This window comes from Trematomus bernacchii, unplaced genomic scaffold, assembly GCF_902827165.1.
Source record: "Trematomus bernacchii unplaced genomic scaffold, fTreBer1.1, whole genome shotgun sequence".
NCBI classification, from domain to species: domain Eukaryota; kingdom Metazoa; phylum Chordata; class Actinopteri; order Perciformes; family Nototheniidae; genus Trematomus; species Trematomus bernacchii.
In genome coordinates, this window is record NW_022987644.1 from 476,150 (window position 1) to 499,198 (window position 23,049).

The window sequence follows — 23,049 nt, forward strand, 5'->3', positions numbered from 1 at the left end:
TTAAGTGAAGGCTTGTGGTTGGAGCCCTTTATTGGCCACATAATTGCTAATTAACCACCACTTTACTTGCATTAAAGGATCATTATGTTACTGTAAATCATACGGCTGCTGTTTGAAAACGGCGCTCAAAACAACCTGCATGAAAAAGTGTGGAGGTTTTACTTCTTAAAAGCTATAACAATAAAATCAATTGCCTTCTTTCCAATTTAATATTCTCACATCCAAACATCAAACTGTGGCCTCTCGTCCCACCAGGACCAGCTGAAAGAATTAAAAGATGTTGAAACCATAAAAGAAGAGGCGTTTCAATAGCTGGTGGACTATGGTGTGAGGACTATGGAGAGCAGGAATAAAGAGCGGCTTCAGTGAAAGAAACTGATGGCTAAAAGCTGTAATTGTATTTGTCTCGGCGAAATATCAGAAAAGACTTCTCGTTTCTTTGAGCGTTATTAGATTAATTCCCAGAGATGGGTGCTTTTCTCGCTGCCAGACGCGTGGAGGGAGGACGGTGCACCATTTGGCTCTTTGGTTTCAATAATCAAATTAACCATTTGGTACAACTTTTAGGGTCCCAGCTCGTGTGTAAGAAAGGAGAAAATAAAACATTAACATAATAGGCACCGGGTTGTGTCAAGAAAGAATTAACGTGTTTCTTTTCTGGCGCTGGTTGATCTCTGAGAAGACAACGAAGAAAAGCGAGAAACAACTGCAACACGTCAGCAATTGTGGGGGAAAGTAATTGATGGCGAATGCGACCGGGACTATTTTAACAGAGAATATAAGAGCTGCACCTTGCAGGGTGAAGCAGAACCAAATTATAAAAGATGCCAAATGTAATCCTTAAATGTCCTTTTCTTTTCTTTTTTAAATCTGAAATAAAAGTGTTTTTTTTTTTTAAATGTTTGTGGTGACAATATTAAAAAAGGCAAATCGTTTCTGATCATTTTGGAGGGACTGACACGTGTACACATTTTATTTGAGAAAGTTAAGATTTAAAAGGGAATAAAGATATTAAATAAAACCACATTTGAACCCTTCTTTTTTTACCTCAGATATTAACCTGTATGTTAATATCTATTTTATTCTCTCCTAGTCCAAATAAATCTTTAATATCTGTCCAGTCTTCTTTAATTTAGATGATGAAATAAAATCAATATTGTGAAAAATAAAGTCAAATAAAAAAAAGGGAAAATTGAGAAAATCTATAATAATCCTATATAATAAAACCTGTGTCAATGGGTAACTAAACCCAGTGTCCGGGGTGATGCTACAGTCCGCGTAATAAAAATAAAATCACTACACGTTCACTCAGGATTATTATAGGATTATTATAGTGATTTTCAGTCTGCTCACAGATCAATCACTGAAACAGGAGCAGTGGTGAACAAATTCAAACATCAAACCCTCATCTGCTCAATTTAATTGTTGCTCCATAATTCCTGTTGTGCGTTTTTGTGTTGAGAAAAAAACCCGCAGCTTCAAACGAGGACTTGAACTCGGTCCAATGAGAAAAAAAACGAAAACACACACGAGTGTAAGCGCCATACAAAGCGGCTCACCTTATTACACAAACCAAATTAAGCACTCAGCCAATATTGTGAGCCTATAAGAGGTCCGAGGACTGCCTCGCCAGTTCGTTACTTTCATTAGAAAGATGTTATTTGCCAAATAAACGAAATAATGAAAGTAATAAAGACAATTACAAACTCATTTGAATCATAAAAACACACCCGGAAGTTTAGCAGAGATTACACTGCAGCAGTGCAGAGGGAGGGGTTGGAAGTGTGTGGTTTATTTGGCATAAAGGGCATTATTAAACCGAAGCTGGTAAATTCGTTTATTACTGTGCGTAAATTGTAATATGATAGGGATCATTTCTAACTTTCATTTATTGCCTTCAATTTTAAAACCAGAAATGGCAAAGGCCTGTAATAATAATGTGTAACAAATAATGCATTGTAATGAGATAAAACAGAGAGAAATTAAACAAAAGGGCAACCGGTACAGTCTGTTGTTATGGACGTGATTAGTGTGCATACACTGTGAAAAAAAAATCATAAAATAATTCATATTTTTCTATAAAAAGAAAAATTGAAAAATGCGATGATTTGCTTCAGAGCACATTTGCTTGTTGCAGTTGTTTTCTTGCAACCCGTGTCCTGAAACAAAGCAGAATCATTATTGTTAAATTGTGCAAAAACATTGTCAAAACAGTCCCGGTTGAAACATGTGATTTCAACTTAGATGCATATTTTTATTTGTGCAGAAAACTAGATTTTAAAGCTCAAAAAGCCGTGAAAACTAAACAAAGAATCAGTGGTTATACCTGTTAAATTGTGCATGTTTTGCAGCTGATAGTGCAGAGACAGAGACAGAGAGAAAAGCGTGGAGCAGACGGGCAGGGAGCAGAGGCATAGGGGGAATACTATGTGAAATCCTGCCCAAGGTATACGGTCGCTTAAAAGGCTTAAAAGCTTGGAGAAAATTGGATCAGGGAGAATCGTCACCCAACTTTCATTATTTCCAAGTGGTGTGATTGAATTAAAGGGCAAGATGGTGGTTGGAGAGGAGTGGGGTGGGGTGGGGTGGGGTGGGTGGGGGTGCGGCGGCGGTGGTGGAGGGGTGCGTAATGGCGTGGTATTAAATTCTAATTAGAGATGCAGGGGATCAATGATAGGGAGGTTGGACAGCCCGGGCCCCCAGTGCCAGCCCAATAGACTGATGAGTTATTGTCATGTAAAAAAGCGCTAGCAATAAGACCAAACGCTTTGCTATTGTCCAAGCGGAAAGAGCCAAGTTTATTATGAGGACTATATGCTCTAGAGACCTCGGGCTAGGCGGCTCTTAGGGGGCTTTTCATAAAACAGGGCTAGGTTCCTATAAAGGAGGCCAGTTTTGGAGCAGGCGCTGAGCAGTGCACATCTACACCGTCCAGCCTCCTTACAACCAGTTAAACCCAAACAAGTCCCCCAAACTCAGACCGCGCGTCCTCATTTTGAGTTTATTTTTATACTTTCCAACCCTTTTTTGTGGGGTAGTTTTTCTTTGACGGTGTTTTTTTTTCACGGGAAGTGCAGCTTTCTTTCTCCACCGAGCCTTCACAAATGTATAAAATGGAGTATTCTTACCTAAATTCCTCTGCCTACGAGTCATGTATGGCCGGGATGGACACGACGAGCTTGGCATCGGCCTATGCGGACTTCAGCTCGTGCAGTCAAGCCAGTGGGTTTCAGTACAATCCCATCAGGACCACTTTCGGGGCCACCTCCGGCTGTCCGTCCCTCACGCCGGGCTCGTGCAGCCTGGGGACGCTGCGGGACCACCAGAGCAGCCCGTACGCCGCAGGTAAGCAGCGGCTCCGGAGCCTCAACCCGGCGTATTATAGGACGCCTTGATTGCATTTGAAAATGGAAATGTGTTTAGTATTTACCAAACGAAATTTGCTTACACAAATGAAAGAATTTATCACGTTAGAAGCGATTGCAGGCAAGGGGTAATTCGGTTACGGGGTTATACTATCCCAGTCACACCCAAAACCGCCAACAGAATTATCTTAAGCTGCCAAAATGATAGGCATAATTTATTTACTTTGCGATGAGACATAAAGCTTCGAAAAATAATTAGATAACCAAAGACTAAAGCTCATTATTGACACCGAATTGGAGTTACAGTAGCAACAAGCGGGGAGGATGGGAACATTATGACAACTTTTCAAACTTGAGCCTCAATCTGTGGAGCAACAATTAGTTTAACATCACAATTAACCGCATCACGGGTCAGCAACGATATCAATTCAGAACTAATTCACAGGTAATCAAAGGCATAATACAATAAGTTTAGCCCAGCACACATAACCGGATTTTATACAAAATATCGAATTTACTTCCACATGACAACACTCCACATGTCTCACACTGCACTGATAACACCACTGCACAACTAACGGTGACATTTTTATTTGGTTTACAGTTCCCTACAAACTGTTCACGGATCACGGTGGGCTGAACGAGAAGCGGAAGCAGAGGCGCATCCGGACCACCTTCACCAGCGCGCAGCTGAAGGAGCTGGAGAGGGTTTTTGCGGAAACTCACTACCCGGACATCTACACCAGAGAGGAGCTGGCACTGAAAATCGATCTGACTGAAGCCAGAGTTCAGGTACACACACCGGCTCTCCAACAGACAGCAACCTGCTGCCATTACGCACGATTACGCACGGATGGATTTATGATGCAAATGACAAAAACAAAAATAAAATGCATCTAAATGTTAACTTTTAAAAGATTTTAGTGAAATTAAAGCTTTAATACTTTGACATGATCAGCCACTAGCACCATCTTACACACACTCGTGCATTAATGCACAAAACAAAGATGGTGTTTGTCTTCAGGGACACATCAGAATTTTTTAATCAGCACACTGATTTAGAGCTGCCTTTGAGACTTGCTGCTCATGTACATTCTAAAATTGAGCCCGAACAATAATCAATAGGTTTAGATTAGTATTGATTGATCTATGTTTTTGTCACCATTCAACACTTCCCTGTGGTTTAACGTTTGTTTTGTACCATTTCTTAATTTCCCAGGTTTGGTTCCAGAACCGGCGTGCCAAGTTTCGCAAGATGGAGCGCGCAGCTGCGACGGCCGTAGCGGCTGCCAAGGCCAACTGCGGGAAGAAGTCTGACCCCAGAGATGAAGACTGTAAAGACAACAAATCCACCGACCCCGATAGCACAGGAGGACCGGGCCCGAACCCAATCACCAGCTCCAACTGCGGCGGACCGAGCCCCACCGGAGGACAGGTCAACACCACCGGGAACGGGCAGGTGGACCAGGTGAAGACCTCCATGTCCGGCGGGATGGGGGTGACCGCAGCGAGCCAAGGCTGGGCCACCAACCCGGGCCCCATCACCTCTATCCCGGACTCTTTGGGCGGCCCGTTCGCCAGCGTACTGTCGTCTTTGCAAAGACAGAACGGAGCCAAAGCTACATTAGTAAAGACCAGCATGTTCTAGTGAGGCAGAAAAAAAAACGTTTCCTCATCCTCATCATCCGGAGACTGAAAAGATATTGCCCATGACAGACTTTAAGGACAATAAAAAGCAGTTAAAAAGAAGATGACAACTATGTTATTTTATTTTTATGCCTTGCGCCGTTTCGTGTGGTCAGTTGACACTTTTGCTGTGAAAATATCCATCTTGACAATTCATGTTGTCTGATAATAACACCGTCTTTGTTTCTTTAACGTGAGATTAGGGTGAAATGTGTCCACTTGTTTCCGGTCATTTCTAAAGACTGAAATCGTGTACTAGTATCAACAAAATGACACTTCTGATGAGATTCTCCATGCGTAAAATACATCTCATCCAAATGCAAAACGCTCCTCCTGTTCTAGGAAACAAAGGACACATTGAAGTCTGAAAACGGGATGAAGTGATTTGTTAAGATGAAAACATTTTTGGCCAAACACGGACGTCTGCGCACTGGAAACGCGTCGTGCCATCAGTGAGCAAAGGGAGCCTCGTTAAGTCGCGTTACATGTCAGAGTTCAACAGCTGCTTTGTTTGGTAAAGAGACGTTTAATGCCCATGACTGAGGATGCTCTCACACAAATCCTCAGTCTGACACAACTAAAACCCAACGAGACGCTGATGCATTTCGCTTCTCTGATCTCTGCAGGACACAATATGCAGTTTCTTTGCAGCTTTTTCTGTTTCCAAGGCTGCTGAGAGTTTAGTTTCTTTAAATTATCGATATAAACACAATTATTTCCACGAGAAAAAAAAGGCACAAACTACTGCAATGTTCACCTCTGACAGGAAATCTGTGTGTTTTGTGTGTCTTTCTACGGCAGTGTTTTTGTGGCTCAAACTGTATAGTGTTAATATGTATTATTGTCTCCTATAGTTGAACCATAGGCCATACTCCCTCGTAGATCGATCATACAAGTCTTTTTGATGTTTTACAAAATTCCCTCGGAAGAATTTATTTTGGGTATAAAAAAAGGGAATGGATGCAAACATTGTATTTATTTCTATATCATTTGCATGTTGTCTCTTTGTCTGATTTTACAATGAGTTCTCTTCCATTTTGTGAGCATTATGTAACATGTTTTGTCCAGGATCTGAAAGTTATTTATATGTAGGTAATGAATGCTTATATTTAAGAAGGAAATATTTCTACATGTGCACATAGTTTTCCAGGTGTACCATTCAAATGGTTGTTGATGATAAAAAATAATAATAGTCCAAGTTGCTTTGTCATGTTTTTCTTTTGGTTAATTAAATTATATTGGTTTATATCTTATTTAATCGTAACATCTTTAACGAAGCTTTTTGTAATCATTACTCAAATACAACGTGGTGGTCGTTGGAAGAAGGCGGACACTTTTCAGCACCACGGACAGCGACGCACCGATTACAAATAAGCTTTTTTCCCCAAAACATTGTTAAAATACTTGCATTTGGAGTAACATAATTACATGTAGTTGAAATGTTAATATACAGAATTAAATGGGGGTTTTTCTGAGATATGACAGTTTGAAAAAAAGCTCCAAAGAGGCAGAGAAAATGCAGTCAACTTGAGAAAATACGGAAACCATGCCATCTACATCGGAAACAAAAAACAGCCATATGTAAATCATATTCAAGACACCAATATTTAAAGCTCAACACTGGGCTTTGAAGGTGGAAGTTTAAAAGTTACATAACAGGTTCAGATTTTGTGTAACATCTGCTTGACCAAGAAATGAACCAACACTGTCATGTCAGGCCTCACTCCTCTAAAGACAGTCCTGTATTGCTTTCACATCTAATGTATGACAGTATTTGTAAATCTGGGGTCACAATTGTTGGTAATAGCTACCAGAAATGATGAACCCATGAAAAACAACTCGGATGCATTTTGTTGGCAACACTCTTGAAAAATGCACAATATTCGATTGAGCACATATCCGACAAGCCATTTATACAAATCTGGCTTTAAGGTAAAAATGAATCGGTGAATTGAGGAATCAGAAATTACTGATTGTTTAAACTGTAACAATAGACTTTAATATCACGTCCTTTTTTAAAGCCTTATTATTTAATTAATTGTCTGCTTATACTATTCTATCTGTCGTCAGCCTCAATTAAACGTAGGAGGTTAAATACAAAACAAATCAATTAACAAGCGCTGCAGCAAAAACGTATGGAAACGTATTTTCTAAAAATATTTAGTGAAGCAAAATTGTCGGTTTCCTGTTTCACTTCTTTGACGCAATTGAAAATCTTTGAGGCGGTGCATTAAAATGTTTGAATAATTGGAAACAATAAAAGACAGAAGCACAGTTTTAATTTATAACATTTTATTTATAAACATACAGTATGCTATAAATGCCATTGCATTTAAACATCAAATGGATCTATATTTCAGATAGTGTTCAGGTGAATATTACAATAAATACAGAACAGACGTGAAGGTTTTCGTTCCCAGACTATCCTGTCTGAATGAGCTCCGTCTCAAAGATCCCGCTATAAGAGACTCAGATGTTTCCATTAACTAAATGAGAATAAAAAATAAAATACAAACCGGAACAGAAGCTTAAAATACTGCAGATCAGAGAGAGGAACCCGGAGGAGAAGCGAGGCTATAGGACGCACTTCAGTTTGCTTTCATACAGCAAATCATTTGGTTTTAGGCTTAAAACGTGCATTTATTTTTACATCCATAATATTTAACCGAGCTCTTCTCATACAAGTCCAAAAAAGAAAAAAGCAATTGACTTAAAATGTCCAGCCGGCAGCACAGATCTTTAGTTTTCATCACCAAATATTGCACAGGTGCTGGTTTGTGTTCATATTACCTCTAAAGATGCAACATGTACTGCTGATTTTTGTGTTTCTGCAATTGTATTAAATGAATTCTACCACTGAGCAAATGTCAAAATTACCTCAATATCATACAGAAGTCTATATCTCTCTAGAATAAAACAACATTCAAAATCAAAGGTCTCTCCTGCAGTATATATATTTCCAAATAGACAACACATGTATTCCTTTGCACTGCAGATCACTGAGGAATCACAGAGGGGGGGGGGGGGAATATGAAATTACGGTTGTTTTTAATGTAAAATAAGCAGTACTTGAACTGAAGTAAAGCAGATGTGAGGGAGGGCTGCAGTCTAAGGGTTCACATTTGGCCATAACCCCTCCCTACACCCCAAAAGAAATAAAAAATAAGGAGAAATGAAACACCATACAGCTGGTGTTTCCCTCCTGCATCACCTTGCTTTCCTAAGGCACATTAAAGTCCTGACTTTCAGAGGAGCAACCTGCTATGACCCAAAAGCACAGCGAGTCAGTTGTTGCCCTAAAGATGCAACTATACGTCCATAATATGCGTTTATATATCAGAAGCTAATTGTATTCAGGGGAACAGAACAGAGACAATGTGAGGGTCAAAACACGGTGACTTACTGACAATATACATGTGTTTAGAGTGACCGTTACTGCACTGTCTACATGTTTCTGTATGTGACTTCTATTTGAATCAAGTACTCGTTTGAAAAAGGGCACAAACTTTGGTCAGAAGTAATATCCTTAATGTCTGAATCTTTAAATGTTAATTTCCCTAAATGTCCCATTGCATGTCTACTGGGTCTCAAGCCAGATGGCAATGTTGTAAGGACTGCCGATCGGCTCTGGACATTGGGCTGTTTAGCCACAGAAAGACTCGTCCTGCTAAATTGGCTGGACCTGCTGCATATGGAGCGTGCATCTTCTCTGCTGGGGGGTTTTGAGGCGAGACAGGAGGATTACGGTTCACTGTCCGCAGCACTCCTATCTGACCCTGTCAATATGACATCTCCTGTGTAATGTCTTGTGTATCCCCCCCCCCCCCCCCGTTATGTCTTGTTTAGTTGCGAAAGGAAAAAAAATAAAAAGGGCACAAAATGTGTGATATTTTTCAGATCCAGTCTGGTTATAAAGAAATAAATCCATCCTAAGCTGCCTGATCACATATTCAGTTTTCTTATCAATTAAGGGAGTCTTTATCCAAATTATGAATTCCTAAATAATAATGAGTAATATGCGATATACTGCATTTCCATCATATGGAATTGAATGTGTTTTCCAACTCGGAAAAATGATTATGATTGGTAGTAAAAGACTTGAACACCATATTTTTCTTATTGCGTGTTCACTGACAGCGTAGACGTTCACTTTATAATCTAGCTGTGTTCGAAGCATCTTATTGTGTTTGCTTTCCAACATGGCCGCCGCCCCAGAGCAGTCTCTCTCGCTGCATGATGAAACAGGTGGTGGTGCGTGGACCAATCAAATCCTCTCGCATATCAGATGACATAAACACGAAGAAGATATATATATATTTTTCAGACGTTAAGACTGTCCCCCGTTTGCCCCCTCCCGCCCCCACGATGAGTGTTCATTGGTAATGGAGCTGCAGAGAATCCCGACACGCTGTGAAGGACATGACTTTGCAGAGAATTGGTTTTGAAACAGAGATGGGGTTTCTTCCGTGAACCGAGTGTGTTTTTCTGTTGAGCGTCACAACGTGGTTGGCTGTCCGGCCGCTTGGAAAGGGAAAGAGAAAATGATGAGACCCCGTCATTTATTTTATTAACCACAATTGTTTTGGAGGGGTTTTAAAAAGGTCAAGGACATGCAGCTCTAATGAAAGGGGTAATGACTTCTGATTTGATTCTGTGGGTTGTGCTGATCCCCAAATGATAACAGCTGCTGAGGGGAGGTTCATGTGAGCGGTGTCTTTCAGAAAATGAACTTTTGTTCCTACAGACAAGGTGAAAGACAGAAAGTTACTGCTATCCTCTCCCTGCTTCAGATCCAACCTTCCAGCCTCACTGTGCCACTTCTTTATTAAAGCTGCACCGGGTCGGATTTCTATATTAAAATACACTCGTCTCATGAGCCACACAGCGGGGCTGCAATAAAGAATTTGGAAAACACTGTACACTTTTTTCTATCATAACAGTGTCAGGTTCACTCTGAAAACAATAAATCACAACAAACCTTTTTCTACCTGGTTTATGAGCGCCGTATTTACACCATCACCTTATTGAAAACTGCATTTATTCATCAGGCAAAATATGAAATATGGCTGACGTTAGCAAACAATAAGGAACAACAACACCTCACTCTTTTTATAATATTAGAACATGATTAAACTCTCTTTACGAGCATCATGCAGAGAGGTTATGCACATATTTCTGCTGGTTGTGCTTTTGGAAATTCCTGTTTTGAATGGATTTAGGGAATATGGAGACAGAATGAAAGGGGGTGAGACTAAAAAGGGAGAGATGGGGGAGGGGGGAGATAAGTGGAGGGACTCACAGCGGGAGCGGGTGTAGCACTGGTGGCAGTTGAGGAGGCCGTTTCTGATCCGGACGTCCGTCCCCGTGGTCGTGTCTCCTAACATTCCCTTACACACCCCGCACTGAAGGAGACAGTGACAGACATTATGATTAATATGAGTTGTATTCAGGTAAAAAGGACAAGATATAGCAATTGTTATTTTATAGGTTTTTGTCAAGAAATTCCAATTAAAGACCAAAACCAAAAATCTGTTTCTCAATATTCTTTTTGCTCTTTTGGTAAGATTTTAAATATGCAAACATTTAATTTGTTGTAGTGTAACAGCCCAGACTGAAAGGCAAATTAGTTTGGGATTGTTTTTTATAATATGTATTTTTGGATGCACTGATCCAGCACCTATGTGGCTTATGACATCGTTTTTGTACAATAGCTCCATGGCACAGAATCTTAAGCTTTGGATACAATCCCAATACCTGAGTTTGTTAGTTGGATCAGTGCATTGTTGGTTTGTCTCTTTCCACGGATTTCATGATAACATAATAGATTATCATCCCTTTTATGCTGTAGGCTGCATTCACGAAAAATCTGCACTACAAAAACCCGAAATCTTGCCAAGTATATTTGTCTAATATCTAGTCAGAATATGTCTCTACACCTGATATAAGACATAACAACGTCAGAAGTAACACTGCAGTGAGATATCAGGTCTTGTTTTTAGACAAAGCATCATCTTGTTAAGTCAAAACATCTTATTTTGAGTCGTATCTCAGATTGTTTTTTTTTCACATATTTATTGGAAAATCACCAACATCAGAAAACAGAACACTTTTGAGCATTTGCGGCTCATATTGTAACACAACATTTCCTGATTCTGGTGAAATATAGTTCAAAATGAGTTCTCCGGCTAATTACAAGATCTGATTTATCTAAATATCCCATGTTATTCCAAGAAATCTTACCTAATTTTCACTTGTTCTATTGGCAGATCTTTGTACTTATTTCAAGTGAAAACAGCTTGTTTTCATTATTCTTTAACTTGTTTTTGGAGCAGCATTTTTTCAAGTGTGGCGATGCAGTGATTAGCTGTGTTGCTGTGTTGCTGTGTGGCTGTGGGAGTGTCTCTTAAATGTCACATTTAGGTTAAAGGTGGGGTAGGTAAGTTTGAGAAACCGGCTCGAGATACACTTGTTGTTATATTCCATGGAATGCTCTTAACATCCCGATAGCAATGAAAATCTTAAGTGCTTTGACAATAAATCCATAAAAAAATGTCATCTGTGGAAGCCGTAATACTGTAAAAAGTACGACCAATCATTTTAGCCGGCCCGGCTAAAATAACTGGATGGCCTACCTGCCTGTCAGCCTTCCATCTGTGCACAAACTTATCTCGTGCCCTCATTGGTCATGTGCGCGTTCGTGTGTGTTGGAGGAGGGGCTCTGTAAGGAAGTGGCAGATTTTCTCCGGCTGTGTATTTTCAAATTCTAGCGCACTCGAGCTGGTTTCTCCAAAATTACCTACCCTACCTTTAAGTGAGGTTGTTAACTACATCCTGCCACTGTAGCACATGTATTGTTTTCTTTCAGAGCATTTTATGATCTTGCCTCCTACGACCGCATTTGAATGTCATTAATTTCACAGCGGATGAACAAGAAAAGGCAGTGCTAGCTTGTTGCAGGAAATTCGTTATCAAGTTGGTAATCAAGTTCCCAACAGAATCGCTCCAATGTTTCATTTGAGTTGTTTGTTTTGAAGTTGTTTTTGTCCCTAACAACAGTAGGATGTTTACTGGTCTCTCTCACAGACTCTCTGGTCATGTGATTGACCAACGTAGCGCAACATAGGGCTGTGTTTCTCCAAAAGTTGAGTGTGTTTGAACTTTTCTATCACAGCTAGAACTCATACGCACAACTATTTTCGAAGCTCCGCCTACTCCATGTGAATAATGTCTTCTTACACAACATTCATATTGATAATGGATAATTCAATCATTCAGAAAAAGGACAGTGAATGTCCTGTCACTGACCTTAAAGCATTGGATGTGGAAGTACAGACTGAGGGTCTCTATGATCATGGCCGCCCCCTTCCCTAACGCCTGCCCACAGCTGGAGCACAGCTTCTTTCCACTGATAGACCTGCAGCAGAGAGAGAGAGAGAACAACGAGAGAGACTAAAAACATGATACGAGAAGGGACTTTAAATTGTGTACCGACTGAATATATACAGGGTATATGCAGGAAGTCAAATGTAAGACCTTTTAAGACCTTTTTTAAGACCCTTTCCATACATTTTAAGACCTCATCGCCACTTTGAGTTCTAACCGGCGACACACTTTACCTCACATTTACTATATACAGTATTGATTGTCCTTCCTCCTTATCTTCCAACCATTTGGACGCAGACTTGCATTTCCCCATAATGATGTTGTTTAACAACCGGCGTAAACGGACCTTCGCGCGCTATCAAGCAGTGAGCGTGCGATGTCCTGTTCAGATGACGTCAAACCCAACGGGATTCCATAAATAAACTACACAGAATCACACTACACACCTACGCAATGATTACATTCAGGCAGACTGTAGAATACAACCTCTTTGGACAATTTATATACTTATTGAAAACAAGCTACAAAATGTAATACCTTGGAAAATGCCGTTTAATACTTTTTAATAGCCTTAATTTTCGCTTAATTGATTTATCAACTTTGAATACTTTTTAAGACCCCGCGGACACCCTGATATAAGAGAAACAGTTAATATGTTAATATGCTGTTCAAAGATTAAATTAAAAGGTTTTAATGTCATATACACAAAGCTACAGTGTAGAAATGGCTCCTCCAACAATCCAACATATATAATAAAATACAAAAACACAAAATAAAAAGTAGTGCAAAAAGTCTACGTACATGTAAATAGAATATGATATGTACAGAAGAGAATATGAAATAAAATAATGTATATTAAGACAACATTAAATACGGTTTATTGCGTTGATCTCAGGAGTGTAGCAGTCTTGTCAGTGCACTGAATTACAAAATAACAGCCACAATCACAAATGAAATTCCCACTGCATTCAAGGGTCTTTGCTGCAGTGTGACGGGTGGAGAAATGCCGGCAACAAAGCAGAACATGACGGTGCAGAAATGACCCCCCCCCCCCCTGTTTGTGATGCAGTACCTGTTGGGCGCTGGAGGCAGAGTGTCTGGAGGTGGGGAGCATGCTGCGGGGGGTTTTGATGAGCTGCGGCACATGTTATTTTCAATGGGAGCACTCCTGGAAATGGACAGCAACATGCAACATGATGAGCACAGATGCAGCGACTCTATTGGCTGCCAGAGACCAATCAACAAGCTGGACAAACAAAATCTACTCCGTGATGTCTGGGCGAAACCCCGGCCTTCTTTAATCTTTAAAATGTGGTGTTGTGAGTAGTGTGATTGTTTAAAACACATCTCTTGTCAAAGACTATTTTTTTCTTCATGTGGAGGAAGACTGTGGCACCAGACGCCACCTGCTGGTCAAACAGGTGAACTGAAGGTGTGACTATAAGAGCCACTGAGTTGCTTTAAAGTCAAGATTAAATGTGATTGTTTACTATTAGGTTCAAATAAGCAGTGGTGTGGTACCTCAGGTTCAGACTTAACACATAGATGAATTTTGTTACGTAAAAAAGTAATACAAGGCTATAAAACAATGCTTTAAATGGATGTTTTCTAAAATAATACTCATGCAATCAATGCAAAAGCAGCCATGATATAAAGGAACAACTACACCTCACCTTTATATTTCTTAAAAACATATTGGTGTAATAATAGTGTAGTGATATAGTGTCGTAATAATAGGTTCATACTGAGGTGGTAACCTGTGCTGCTTATGTGTCTTAAACCCTGCATAATCATTACATTGTTTGTCCTCTTAACTCGTAATACACAATAGATAAATGCATGTCAAATTAAAAAAGGACTGAAATCAGACTATGAACTCCAGGTTTTGTTTCAGAACCTGTACTGAAGGCCCCTCTCACACACACTCACACACACCTCCTGTCTCCTGCAGCCTTGCTGAGCTTGTTGCTGTCCGCTGGAGTCTCTTCTGGTTTGTTCACTGGAGTCGAGGTTTTGTTCGTCATCGCAGGAAGTTTTTGGCCGTTCTGCAGACTGTGACCGAGGGCGTCTGCCTGACTGCTGCTCTGACTCAACAAGCTGAGGAACACAAACATTTTTACACGAGTCACATGCTGTGTTTTATTGTTTTATTAAAGTGCACCTATCATGCTATTTTTAGGCACTAGCATAGGTCTCAGATATATAAAAATATATAAAAAACATGTCTCTGAAGTGTTTTGCTCCAAATACCAAACAGATCACCCATTCTAGCCATGCCTCATATCCCTCTATTTCACTTCCTGTTTCAAAAGTGCTGATTTGGGGTATAAAGCTTTAAAACATTTTTTAAATGATAACAAATAAAAAAGGAGGGGTCTGAGCTTATGCGGGACTCGGCAGCTACTGTCTAAACTAAATACTGCCGTGATGAAACGCCATATCATGGATTATCAAGGATTATTTCTGAACCAGTATGGAGCTCAAAGGCTTTCTCTCTTGCCGGTTATACCTCAAGGTGAGTTCCTTTTTATTTCCTGCTTCTTCACACACATGCTCTCCAGTACAGGTTAGCTCTGACTGTTAGCGATGCTAATGTAAACATGCACCGACCATATTACGTCCAAAACAGTCGGGCATTGTTTCTGATAGCAACGTTTCTGATAGGGCCGTGGGTGTAAAGCCAGCCTACATTTCAGATATTACGTCATATCGGACGCAAATCTGGATCAGCTCCGTTGTAGCCCCGTTTTTAGAGATTTGGGTACGGAGGAAAAAAGAGAGGGTTTTATTTTCTGACGCTGCGTGAGTTCCCTGACACACTGGGGACACATAGTTATGTATAAAAGACATAAAAAAGTGCATTTTGCATGATAGGTCCCCTTTAACTTTCCTTTACGCTGATCCCACTGGGATTTGAATATTTGAAGCACCCTTGATGGAACCCTGACAAGAAAGCAGGGTTGACAAAAAGTTGCATAAACACAACAATCAAATGACCACAAAGTGCTGATCTATTGAAAACACATAGGTGTTCCCCAGTTTCACTAAACAGTAAAAGTCACTGATCACATGAAATGTTAATTGGACATACTGTGCACACATGTTTCTTACATGATTGAAATGAACCTGGTGACACAGAGGCCTCGTCTTTAGTTGCTAATTTCTATGTTGTCAGCTTATATGTCTATAATTCGACATTTACCACTTGCGGACAGGTTGCTCACCTCCTGGCTGTTTTCATGCTGTCGTCAGCAGTGCTGATGTCACTGGTTCTGTCGTTTTCCCTCCGTTTCCATTCAACACTTTCTGTGCTCCCCTTCTGTGTTGTCCAATCACAAACAGGAAACAGTCAGTTCACCCTTAGATGCATAAGTGGGTCTTTTTTGACCCGGTGAGGTGGTTTTCTTCTTTGTAATTACATTTTTTTTATCATTTCATATTCCAGCTATTCCTCAAAAAACATGTTTTGGATATCATGCCATTCACATTTTATATATTTTAAGAAATTGTAGTTTTTGTATTACTACCCCAAGCTTCCATAAGTGACTCAAAAATAATAATAATAATACATTATATTTTTATAGGGCTTTTCAAGGACATCGCTTTACAATATAAGGGAAGGTTAGGGTGGGGGTTATATGACTATCAAACTTGATCAACCGGCATGGATTGATGGGGGGGGGGGGGGGGGGGGGGGGGGGGGGGGCTATGAGTAGACAAGAGGAGAAGAGATGAGTTTTGAAAAGGGACTGGAATACTGTGAGGGTCTCAGAATAGCGGAGATCTTTGCATCGATATGTTCAAAACGTTTTTTTTCAAAATGTAAAAAAAAATGTCTAAAATTATAAATAGTGAAAAATTAAATATAAAATATTTCTAGTGTGAACCAAAATATAATACTAAATATTATACAAGTGATTTTTCTTAACCAAAATGACAAAAATGGCATAAAAACACATATTATTCTAATACGGGTCCTTTTTGACCCACTTATGGAAGAGTGTAGGGTCCAGTCACTCGGGCATCTAAGGGTTAAAAACCAATTAAAAAAACACAACACTGTTGACTCAAGTTATTCTAACTTATTGTCCTGACTTTACACTGAATGAATGCATGCTTCAACCAAACTATCCCTCATCATTCATCAGCCATTCACCAACTGGCTCTCCAGCAGTTCCTGTTTGCGCTCCCAGTCGGCCAGCGAGCGCACGATGGTGTCCTGAGGCTCGGAGCTGGAGGAGATCTCCCCTCGGGTCGGGGAGGTCAGGGTGGAGGAGCGGGGAGTCAGAGGCGCCACCGTCTCCTCCAGTATCCTACGCTCCTGTGTGATAAGATAAGAACTTTATTGATCCCACACTGGGAATATATACCTGTTTCAGCAGCTTGAGAGTCAAAAGCAAAAGTAAGAGATTGAGTGATAAATGAAACGAGATAAAAACTACACAAAATACAGATATCATGTGCATTTACCCATCATTCATTTATGATGCATGATGGGTAATTGCACATACAAACAAATGGTGTGTAGCATTGTACTAGACATTTTAAAAGCAACATATAATATAACATATATTACTCATATATAACAGTATGGGAAAGGTGGAAGAGTTATCAAATAAACATCCATACTATTATTCGATACATTTTTGAGACAGCAAATACTTTTCCTTCAAATAAAAACACAACAAAATATGAAACATTTCACACACATCTTGCCATCAAGCATCAACACACACACACACACACCTCCTCGTGGTACTTCCTCCCCTCCTCTGCCACCTCCCTCTGGGCTTTCTCCCACTCCTCCTTCAGCTTCTCCTGCTCACGCCGGTACTTTTCCTGTTACCATGGCAACAGACACATTACATATATACTGCACACAGCCTCAACAAAGACTGAACTGTCTACAGGAGGATATTTTGGCAGGAAAAATATGTTTCACGAGCTGAAATATCTGGAATCAAAAGGGTTCGAATCATTTTTAAACCAAGAAGGGACTAGACTATATAACATGTTCATTTAAGATTCCCTCAGAATATACTTTTAATATAAGCCTTGTCTTAGAGACATATATGAATGCATTGGTTAGCTTCTCCTCTGTTATAGCTAATCACTTGCTCAGATCTGATATCTGTGTGTTAGGAATACAAAGCAAACACAAAAGACCAGAAGCAGGCACTGGGGAGGAAAAGTAGAGCATGCAGAGGTTCCTACACAATTTGTCTCAAAAGCTTCAATATTATTAAAGTTGTTCCTTCATGTACATTAATATAACAATCACTGACATTAAAGATTAGTCCAGACAACCACAAAGTACTCTTTTTAGACTTGTGTAGGAGCCCCAAAAGAAGGCAAACATTTAAATATTAAAGATTTTGAGAAAAAGCAAATTAAGCTAGACAGATGACAGATAAAGATCGATGCACAGAGACGACACAGAATCAACCGGGAGGGGGGGGGGGGGGGGAACAAGCTCATCAATGCACCACATTCATCCATCTCATCTCAAACAGTCAAACAGACAAACGAGAAATCTGTACTCGGTTATTTAATTACAAAGATGATACTGCAGATGAGTACAGTACATCATAGATTCTAATTTAAATGTTTAAACTCTGTGGACCTGAGATGCAGCTCTGATTGGCTGAGGAGAGAGAGGGTGATTTGGGCAGCAGCAACAGCAGCAACCTTGGACAGAGCCATTATCTGTGTGTGTGTGTGTGCATGAGATGGAGACAGTGAGCAGAGGTTCCTCCGCTGTACAAAACTGCCCTCTAGTGGTCAATGTGTGCATTGCAATGGTTGGGGTGTGCCTCAACAGAAGGGTATGCTTAATATAAAAACAAACATGAAGGCAAGCTTTGCAAGTAGCAATGACATGTGATCTATCCATCTGCATCTGAGATGAGCTGACTGCCACACAGCAGCTTAAAGTGCCACTGCATGATGTAAAGAATGCAGTGAAGTATCCAGTGGCGGACTGGCTAACCCCGATGGGCCGGTACTGAAGTGGGCCAGTCGGATAAGTCACTAGCACCCCCCCCACCCCCCCCGTTGACAATTTGCTAGCGGTATTTACTAGCGGTACCGAGGTGGGTCGAGAGTCCCGGGCTGTTTTTTAGTCCCAGTCCGCCCCTGGAAGTATCCCAGTAAGTGGCCAAATATAGGCTTAAAACAGGGCTATACATTGAAAACGTTTTAGTAGTAACTGTGTAACTATTTTAGCAACAGTTGTCAACATCCATTAATTACCCAATCAATACTTAATGGGCGATTATGACTGGCTTATGCATTGACTCATGCATCAAATCTGCCTTGCATGCTAAAAACAATATGCAAAACAAATCCTTAACCTAGACCATCCTTAACCCAAAGAGTGAGTTGAGACGATGCATCCGGAATTTGAAGCCAGTTAATATACTGGAGTTTCTATTATAATTTATCCCAGAAAACTATTTTCTGCCGTATATTTTATTTAACAGAGATACATTAAATATTTTGTCAAAACATTATCCTTTTATGAGTTAGCAACACATGTCAGAGCCTAATGTAAGGAGCAGCTGCTGAGCAAATGATCATATTATTCCTACATTTATTCACATATTGACTGATAAAGCTATTCATGCTGTGAAGACAACAATTCAAAACAACTCTTCCAGTTTGTGGCTTCATTTGGGATGATCTTTTTTCCTATAGGCTGAGAGTTTTAGAAATAGTTTGTTCACTAAGTTGCTAAAACACATTGGATATTCATAACTAAAAGTCTGCTTTGCACTTATCCCTCACAGTGCCTTGTTTTACGCTCTATGTTCCATGGGACCCCCTAACCTTGCGGACTCATGCTCCATGCTGTGCTCTCAGCTCCACTGTGTACCTGCAGCATGCGCTCCTGCTCTTGCTGCCACCTTTCCTGACGCTTTCGCTCCTCATCCGGGTCCCAAGACAAGCGGTCCCCCCGCCTGGCCTGGGGCAACCCCGGGACTGACACCTGATAGACCCCAACACACACACATGCAAAAATACACACACCACACACGTATTCATGCACACAATCACAAATACACCATCATTCACACACAACCAAAACACACTCACCCAAGCACGAAGCCAACAAGAGACCATCAGATAGATATGGCCCCAGGCACACACACACAGATAACACACAGATCGTCACCAATGTGCACACATATCCACCACAGGAAAAGAAGAAGGGAAGGGAGGAGACAGAAATAGTTTGTCTACCACAACAGCACTACTCCAATGCTAGCCAAAGGATTCCTACTAAAGGAGAGAGAAGACAGAGAAAGAGAGAGGTGAGCTCAAATGAAAACAGAAGCAGTCTCGGCCGTTTTCTACAGCATCCTCATCTGGCATGCTACACAGCTCTGTGCGCCCTGGGATATGTGGACGAGCTTTGCAATATGACAGTGTTCATAAAACTGCACTAAAAACTAACGTCTGATCTCACATTTTTATGAAGAACTAAGTGGCAGGGAGTCTTCTTTTATATATTCCATGGTTTACTTTATGTTAATACTTAGAATACCTTTTCTATAAGATACTTTGTTGGTTTTTTATTAATCTCACCTTCAGATGTATGTAATGTTTTCAGAAATAGCTTTCACTGTGTACATTTACTCAGTTAAACTACACTACTGTATTAACCCTTGTGTTGTGTTCAAAAGCTGTTACCGTTCATGGTGTTCGTGGGTCAATTTTGACCCATGATTTATCTCAGTCCAAAACCCCAAAAAATAATGACTATCCTCCAATATTGTTTTAACTACATCATAACTAACTTATTATGCATTCATAACCGTACAATCCTGTTGTAATTTTATTGTATGGCCCAAAACACATTACACCACATATTGCACACGTGCATGTGTGAGTTCAGGTTCAAGTGTTACGGCCCGTCCACACAGCAGCGTTAAAAAAATCTTGGCGGTGGGCGTATCTGAAGCTTGGGGATCTTTTGCGAGCAAGGCACCAACAACCAATCACATGAATCTCCCGCCCCCGACATACGAAGCAAAAAAGCCCGAAGTAAACTGGATATAAACTCCCCAAACAGGCGAAAACCTACCACTGTCTCTGCCACCTCCCTCCATGCCTGGCTCCTCCGGTTTATATCCCGGTAGGTAAATAGGGACTGGTCATAAAGCACCGGGTGATTCCCTACCGCTAATTTCTCCTCCATTTTTTGGAATATGAGGAAATGACCTGCGGTATGTCTCTCCCAGCATACACGCCGTTTGATTGGCTAGCGCTTGAACTGTCAGATTTGCATACACGGGATTTGATTGGCTGACGCTTCCACCTCAGCTTCAAAAGTTGAACATTGCTCAACTTTGAATCCTGAAAATCCTGAAAATCTCTGCTCTGCTGCCCACAATGCCGTTCGGCGAAAAGTGAGGCAAAGTGACGTCACCCCATTCAAAGTGAATGGGCAGAAGCGTTCCAAGATTTTTTAACGCTGCTGTGTGGACGGGCCGTTAGTGTACATATTCTTTGAGAAAGGTGGAGTTCCCGTGGAGGGAGGGGAGACCAGGTGCATGTTGCGAAAAATTATTGTTACAGTGGATGAAGGGGGAGGGGCGTCTAAAGTCAAAGATGAATCTTGATTGGGCCAAATTTGACCCCGAGTCACCCAAAACAATTCTGCTGGGTCTCCCCAGACCCGAAGACCTTTTGACTTGGCTAAAATTGTCCAAATCAGTTTTGTAGTGTTTATATAGTGGAGGATATCATGAAGCCTTGTTCCGATACAAAAAACTAGAGCTTAGTTATTATATAATTTTAACTTGAAACGGGTCACGGGGGGAGACCCGAACACAACATAAGGGTTAATGAGATAAGCCAGATGAGAAGCAGTAAAAGGTTTCTTTCATAGTCTGACCACAACATATTATGCGGCCAGGTGATGGTTTTCACTCACATTTCCACGCAGTTCCTTCTCCATGTCTTCTGTAAAAAAAGTGTGACAGGGAACATTATTTAGAATACATTTCATAAATGAAGTCTTGAAACAGGGGATCACACGATGCCTTTAGATGCGTTAAATACTTAGGTGAATGACAACATGCCAGGGAGTTAAAATACATAAAGAGAACAGTCCACTAAAAGCAACACATTGCATCTTGATCTAGCCCATACAGGGCCGTTTCTAGCTTTTTGGGGGCCCTATGCAAGATGCTGTTTGGGGGCCCTAGTTTTTACAGTTTTTTAACTACAATGGGGGGGATTCCGAAGCCTTTAAGATGATCTGTGGAGATGCATCAATCTGTTACACTTTAACCTCTTAAGCCCTGTGCCTGTTTTTCAGGTCTCAGGCTCGAAAATGACATTCCCAGAACAAATGACCATATCTTCCCTTCGAAAAGGGTTAAATTAATAATCTTTTTTCTCAAAGTAATGATAAACCTGTGAGTTGGATGTAGAAAAGTCAGAATCAATATAGATGTTTTTTATTTTAAAGAAAATTCAGATTTTACATAGTAAAAAACTGTAAATTATAGTGTCCGTCCAAAAATTCTTTTTTACTTATAGTGAAAACTACCCTTGGATGATGGGTTAGTAGACTAAAAATAATAAGTACCCTGTATCAAGATTGATGCAAAACAAGTGACATTTGACCTTTTTAGAGATTTAGCAAAAAGAAACCACTTCTGGGGTCATTTGGGTGGATTTTCCATATCTCTGGCCCCCCTTGCTCGATTTTGATGGTTGACACCTCTTTCTGACCGTTAGAGCCAATAGAATCGAAGGGGGAGTCCCCCACACACACTCATTGTGAAGAGAAAAGGTGGGGGCTTCGCGCATGTCATTTTGCATCAGAGTGAACCTATCTCTAGCTTTGACATCTAGAAACGGAAAAGCAGTTTTAATGCTTATGGATTATCAGAAATCATTTCAAAGGGACACAGACACATTAGATTAACCTATGGATTAACTTCAGCAGCGTTTTTATCGTTTTAATGCCATTGAAGATCACTTTGGAGAGACTACAGAGCCAAGGTAAAAATGTTAGCATTTTTAGCTACCTAGCGTCACCTGTTTTGATGTCCGTTTTTGCTTATAACGTCGCCATTTCGTATAATTCAGCGGTAATATCGGTGTCCATCGATTCTGTGTCACCTCACGATGTGAAACGATGTCATGGATGTAGAGAAGAGATAAATAAGGTTTTGTGAGTGATTTTCGGTGCAGTAAGGTGTTAGCATTTTTCGCTCGTTGCTAATTCAGAGGCTCAGTGTTAGCATTGTGGGTTTTATTTTGAAAAAAAAAAAAAAAAAGATCAGTTAGATGAGTTTCTTCCCGTTACATGGATATAAAACATTCATAGTTTATTAAATGAACATGCCCTCAGACACTGTTTCCTGCAAGATGTTGCGGCAGTGCCCCGGTACCGGGGTCTCTCGGGCTTAAGAGGAAAACAGGCTAATTTCACGAAAACCAAGCAATTGAAACTTACAAAAAATGATATTAAAAAGGTAAACAATAAGGCTCCTCTACGTCAATAAATGCAGCATTTTCTCAACAATGTATAATTTACATTTTTCATCTTCCTCAGACGTCACTCATTGGCTGACAGCCCAACGATGATTTGGACTTT

The 23,049-nt window shown here is 40.5% G+C and overlaps 2 protein-coding genes across 11 annotated transcripts in view; one reads left to right on the forward strand and one right to left on the reverse strand.

Annotated features, from left to right (window-relative positions):
* Positions 1 to 3,104: 3,104 nt before the first annotated feature.
* On the forward strand, positions 3,105 to 5,073 carry phox2bb (paired like homeobox 2Bb). The gene is made up of 3 exons (XM_034133839.1): positions 3,105 to 3,345; positions 3,970 to 4,157; positions 4,585 to 5,073. Exons 1-3 carry the CDS (start codon positions 3,105 to 3,107, stop codon positions 5,011 to 5,013), a joined length of 858 nt encoding a protein of 285 aa, XP_033989730.1. The 3' UTR covers positions 5,014 to 5,073.
* Positions 5,074 to 7,326: 2,253 nt separating this feature from the next.
* LOC117485244 (LIM and calponin homology domains-containing protein 1-like) overlaps positions 7,327 to 23,049 on the reverse strand; it is a 102,237-nt gene continuing 86,514 nt past the window's right edge. For 4 of the 10 annotated variants that reach the window (XM_034133797.1, XM_034133793.1, XM_034133790.1 and 1 more), the window contains 10 exons: positions 21,373 to 21,401; positions 19,309 to 19,422; positions 17,181 to 17,273; positions 16,591 to 16,755; positions 15,659 to 15,753; positions 14,370 to 14,531; positions 13,507 to 13,602; positions 12,357 to 12,468; positions 10,351 to 10,453; positions 7,327 to 9,572 (listed from right to left, as the gene is read on the reverse strand). In XM_034133797.1, the coding sequence (XP_033989688.1) occupies positions 9,547 to 9,572; positions 10,351 to 10,453; positions 12,357 to 12,468; positions 13,507 to 13,602; positions 14,370 to 14,531; positions 15,659 to 15,753; positions 16,591 to 16,755; positions 17,181 to 17,273; positions 19,309 to 19,422; positions 21,373 to 21,401 (995 nt within the window). In that variant the 3' untranslated portion in view covers positions 7,327 to 9,546. The remainder of the gene's footprint in view (positions 9,573 to 10,350; positions 10,454 to 12,356; positions 12,469 to 13,506; positions 13,603 to 14,369; positions 14,532 to 15,658; positions 15,754 to 16,590; positions 16,756 to 17,180; positions 17,274 to 19,308; positions 19,423 to 21,372; positions 21,402 to 23,049) is intronic. The other 6 variants (XM_034133800.1, XM_034133791.1, XM_034133792.1 and 3 more) reach the window with 5 other exon arrangements.

Excerpts from the sequence above, each read along its gene's own strand:
- phox2bb (XM_034133839.1), top strand. The coding sequence starts at position 3,105 with ATGTATAAAATGGAGTATTCTTACCTAAATTCCTCTGCCTACGAGTCA. Across the intron at positions 3,346-3,969 it reads GAGCAGCCCGTACGCCGCAG|TTCCCTACAAACTGTTCACG; the intron begins GTAAGCAGCGGC and ends TTTGGTTTACAG. Across the intron at positions 4,158-4,584 it reads TGACTGAAGCCAGAGTTCAG|GTTTGGTTCCAGAACCGGCG; the intron begins GTACACACACCG and ends TTAATTTCCCAG.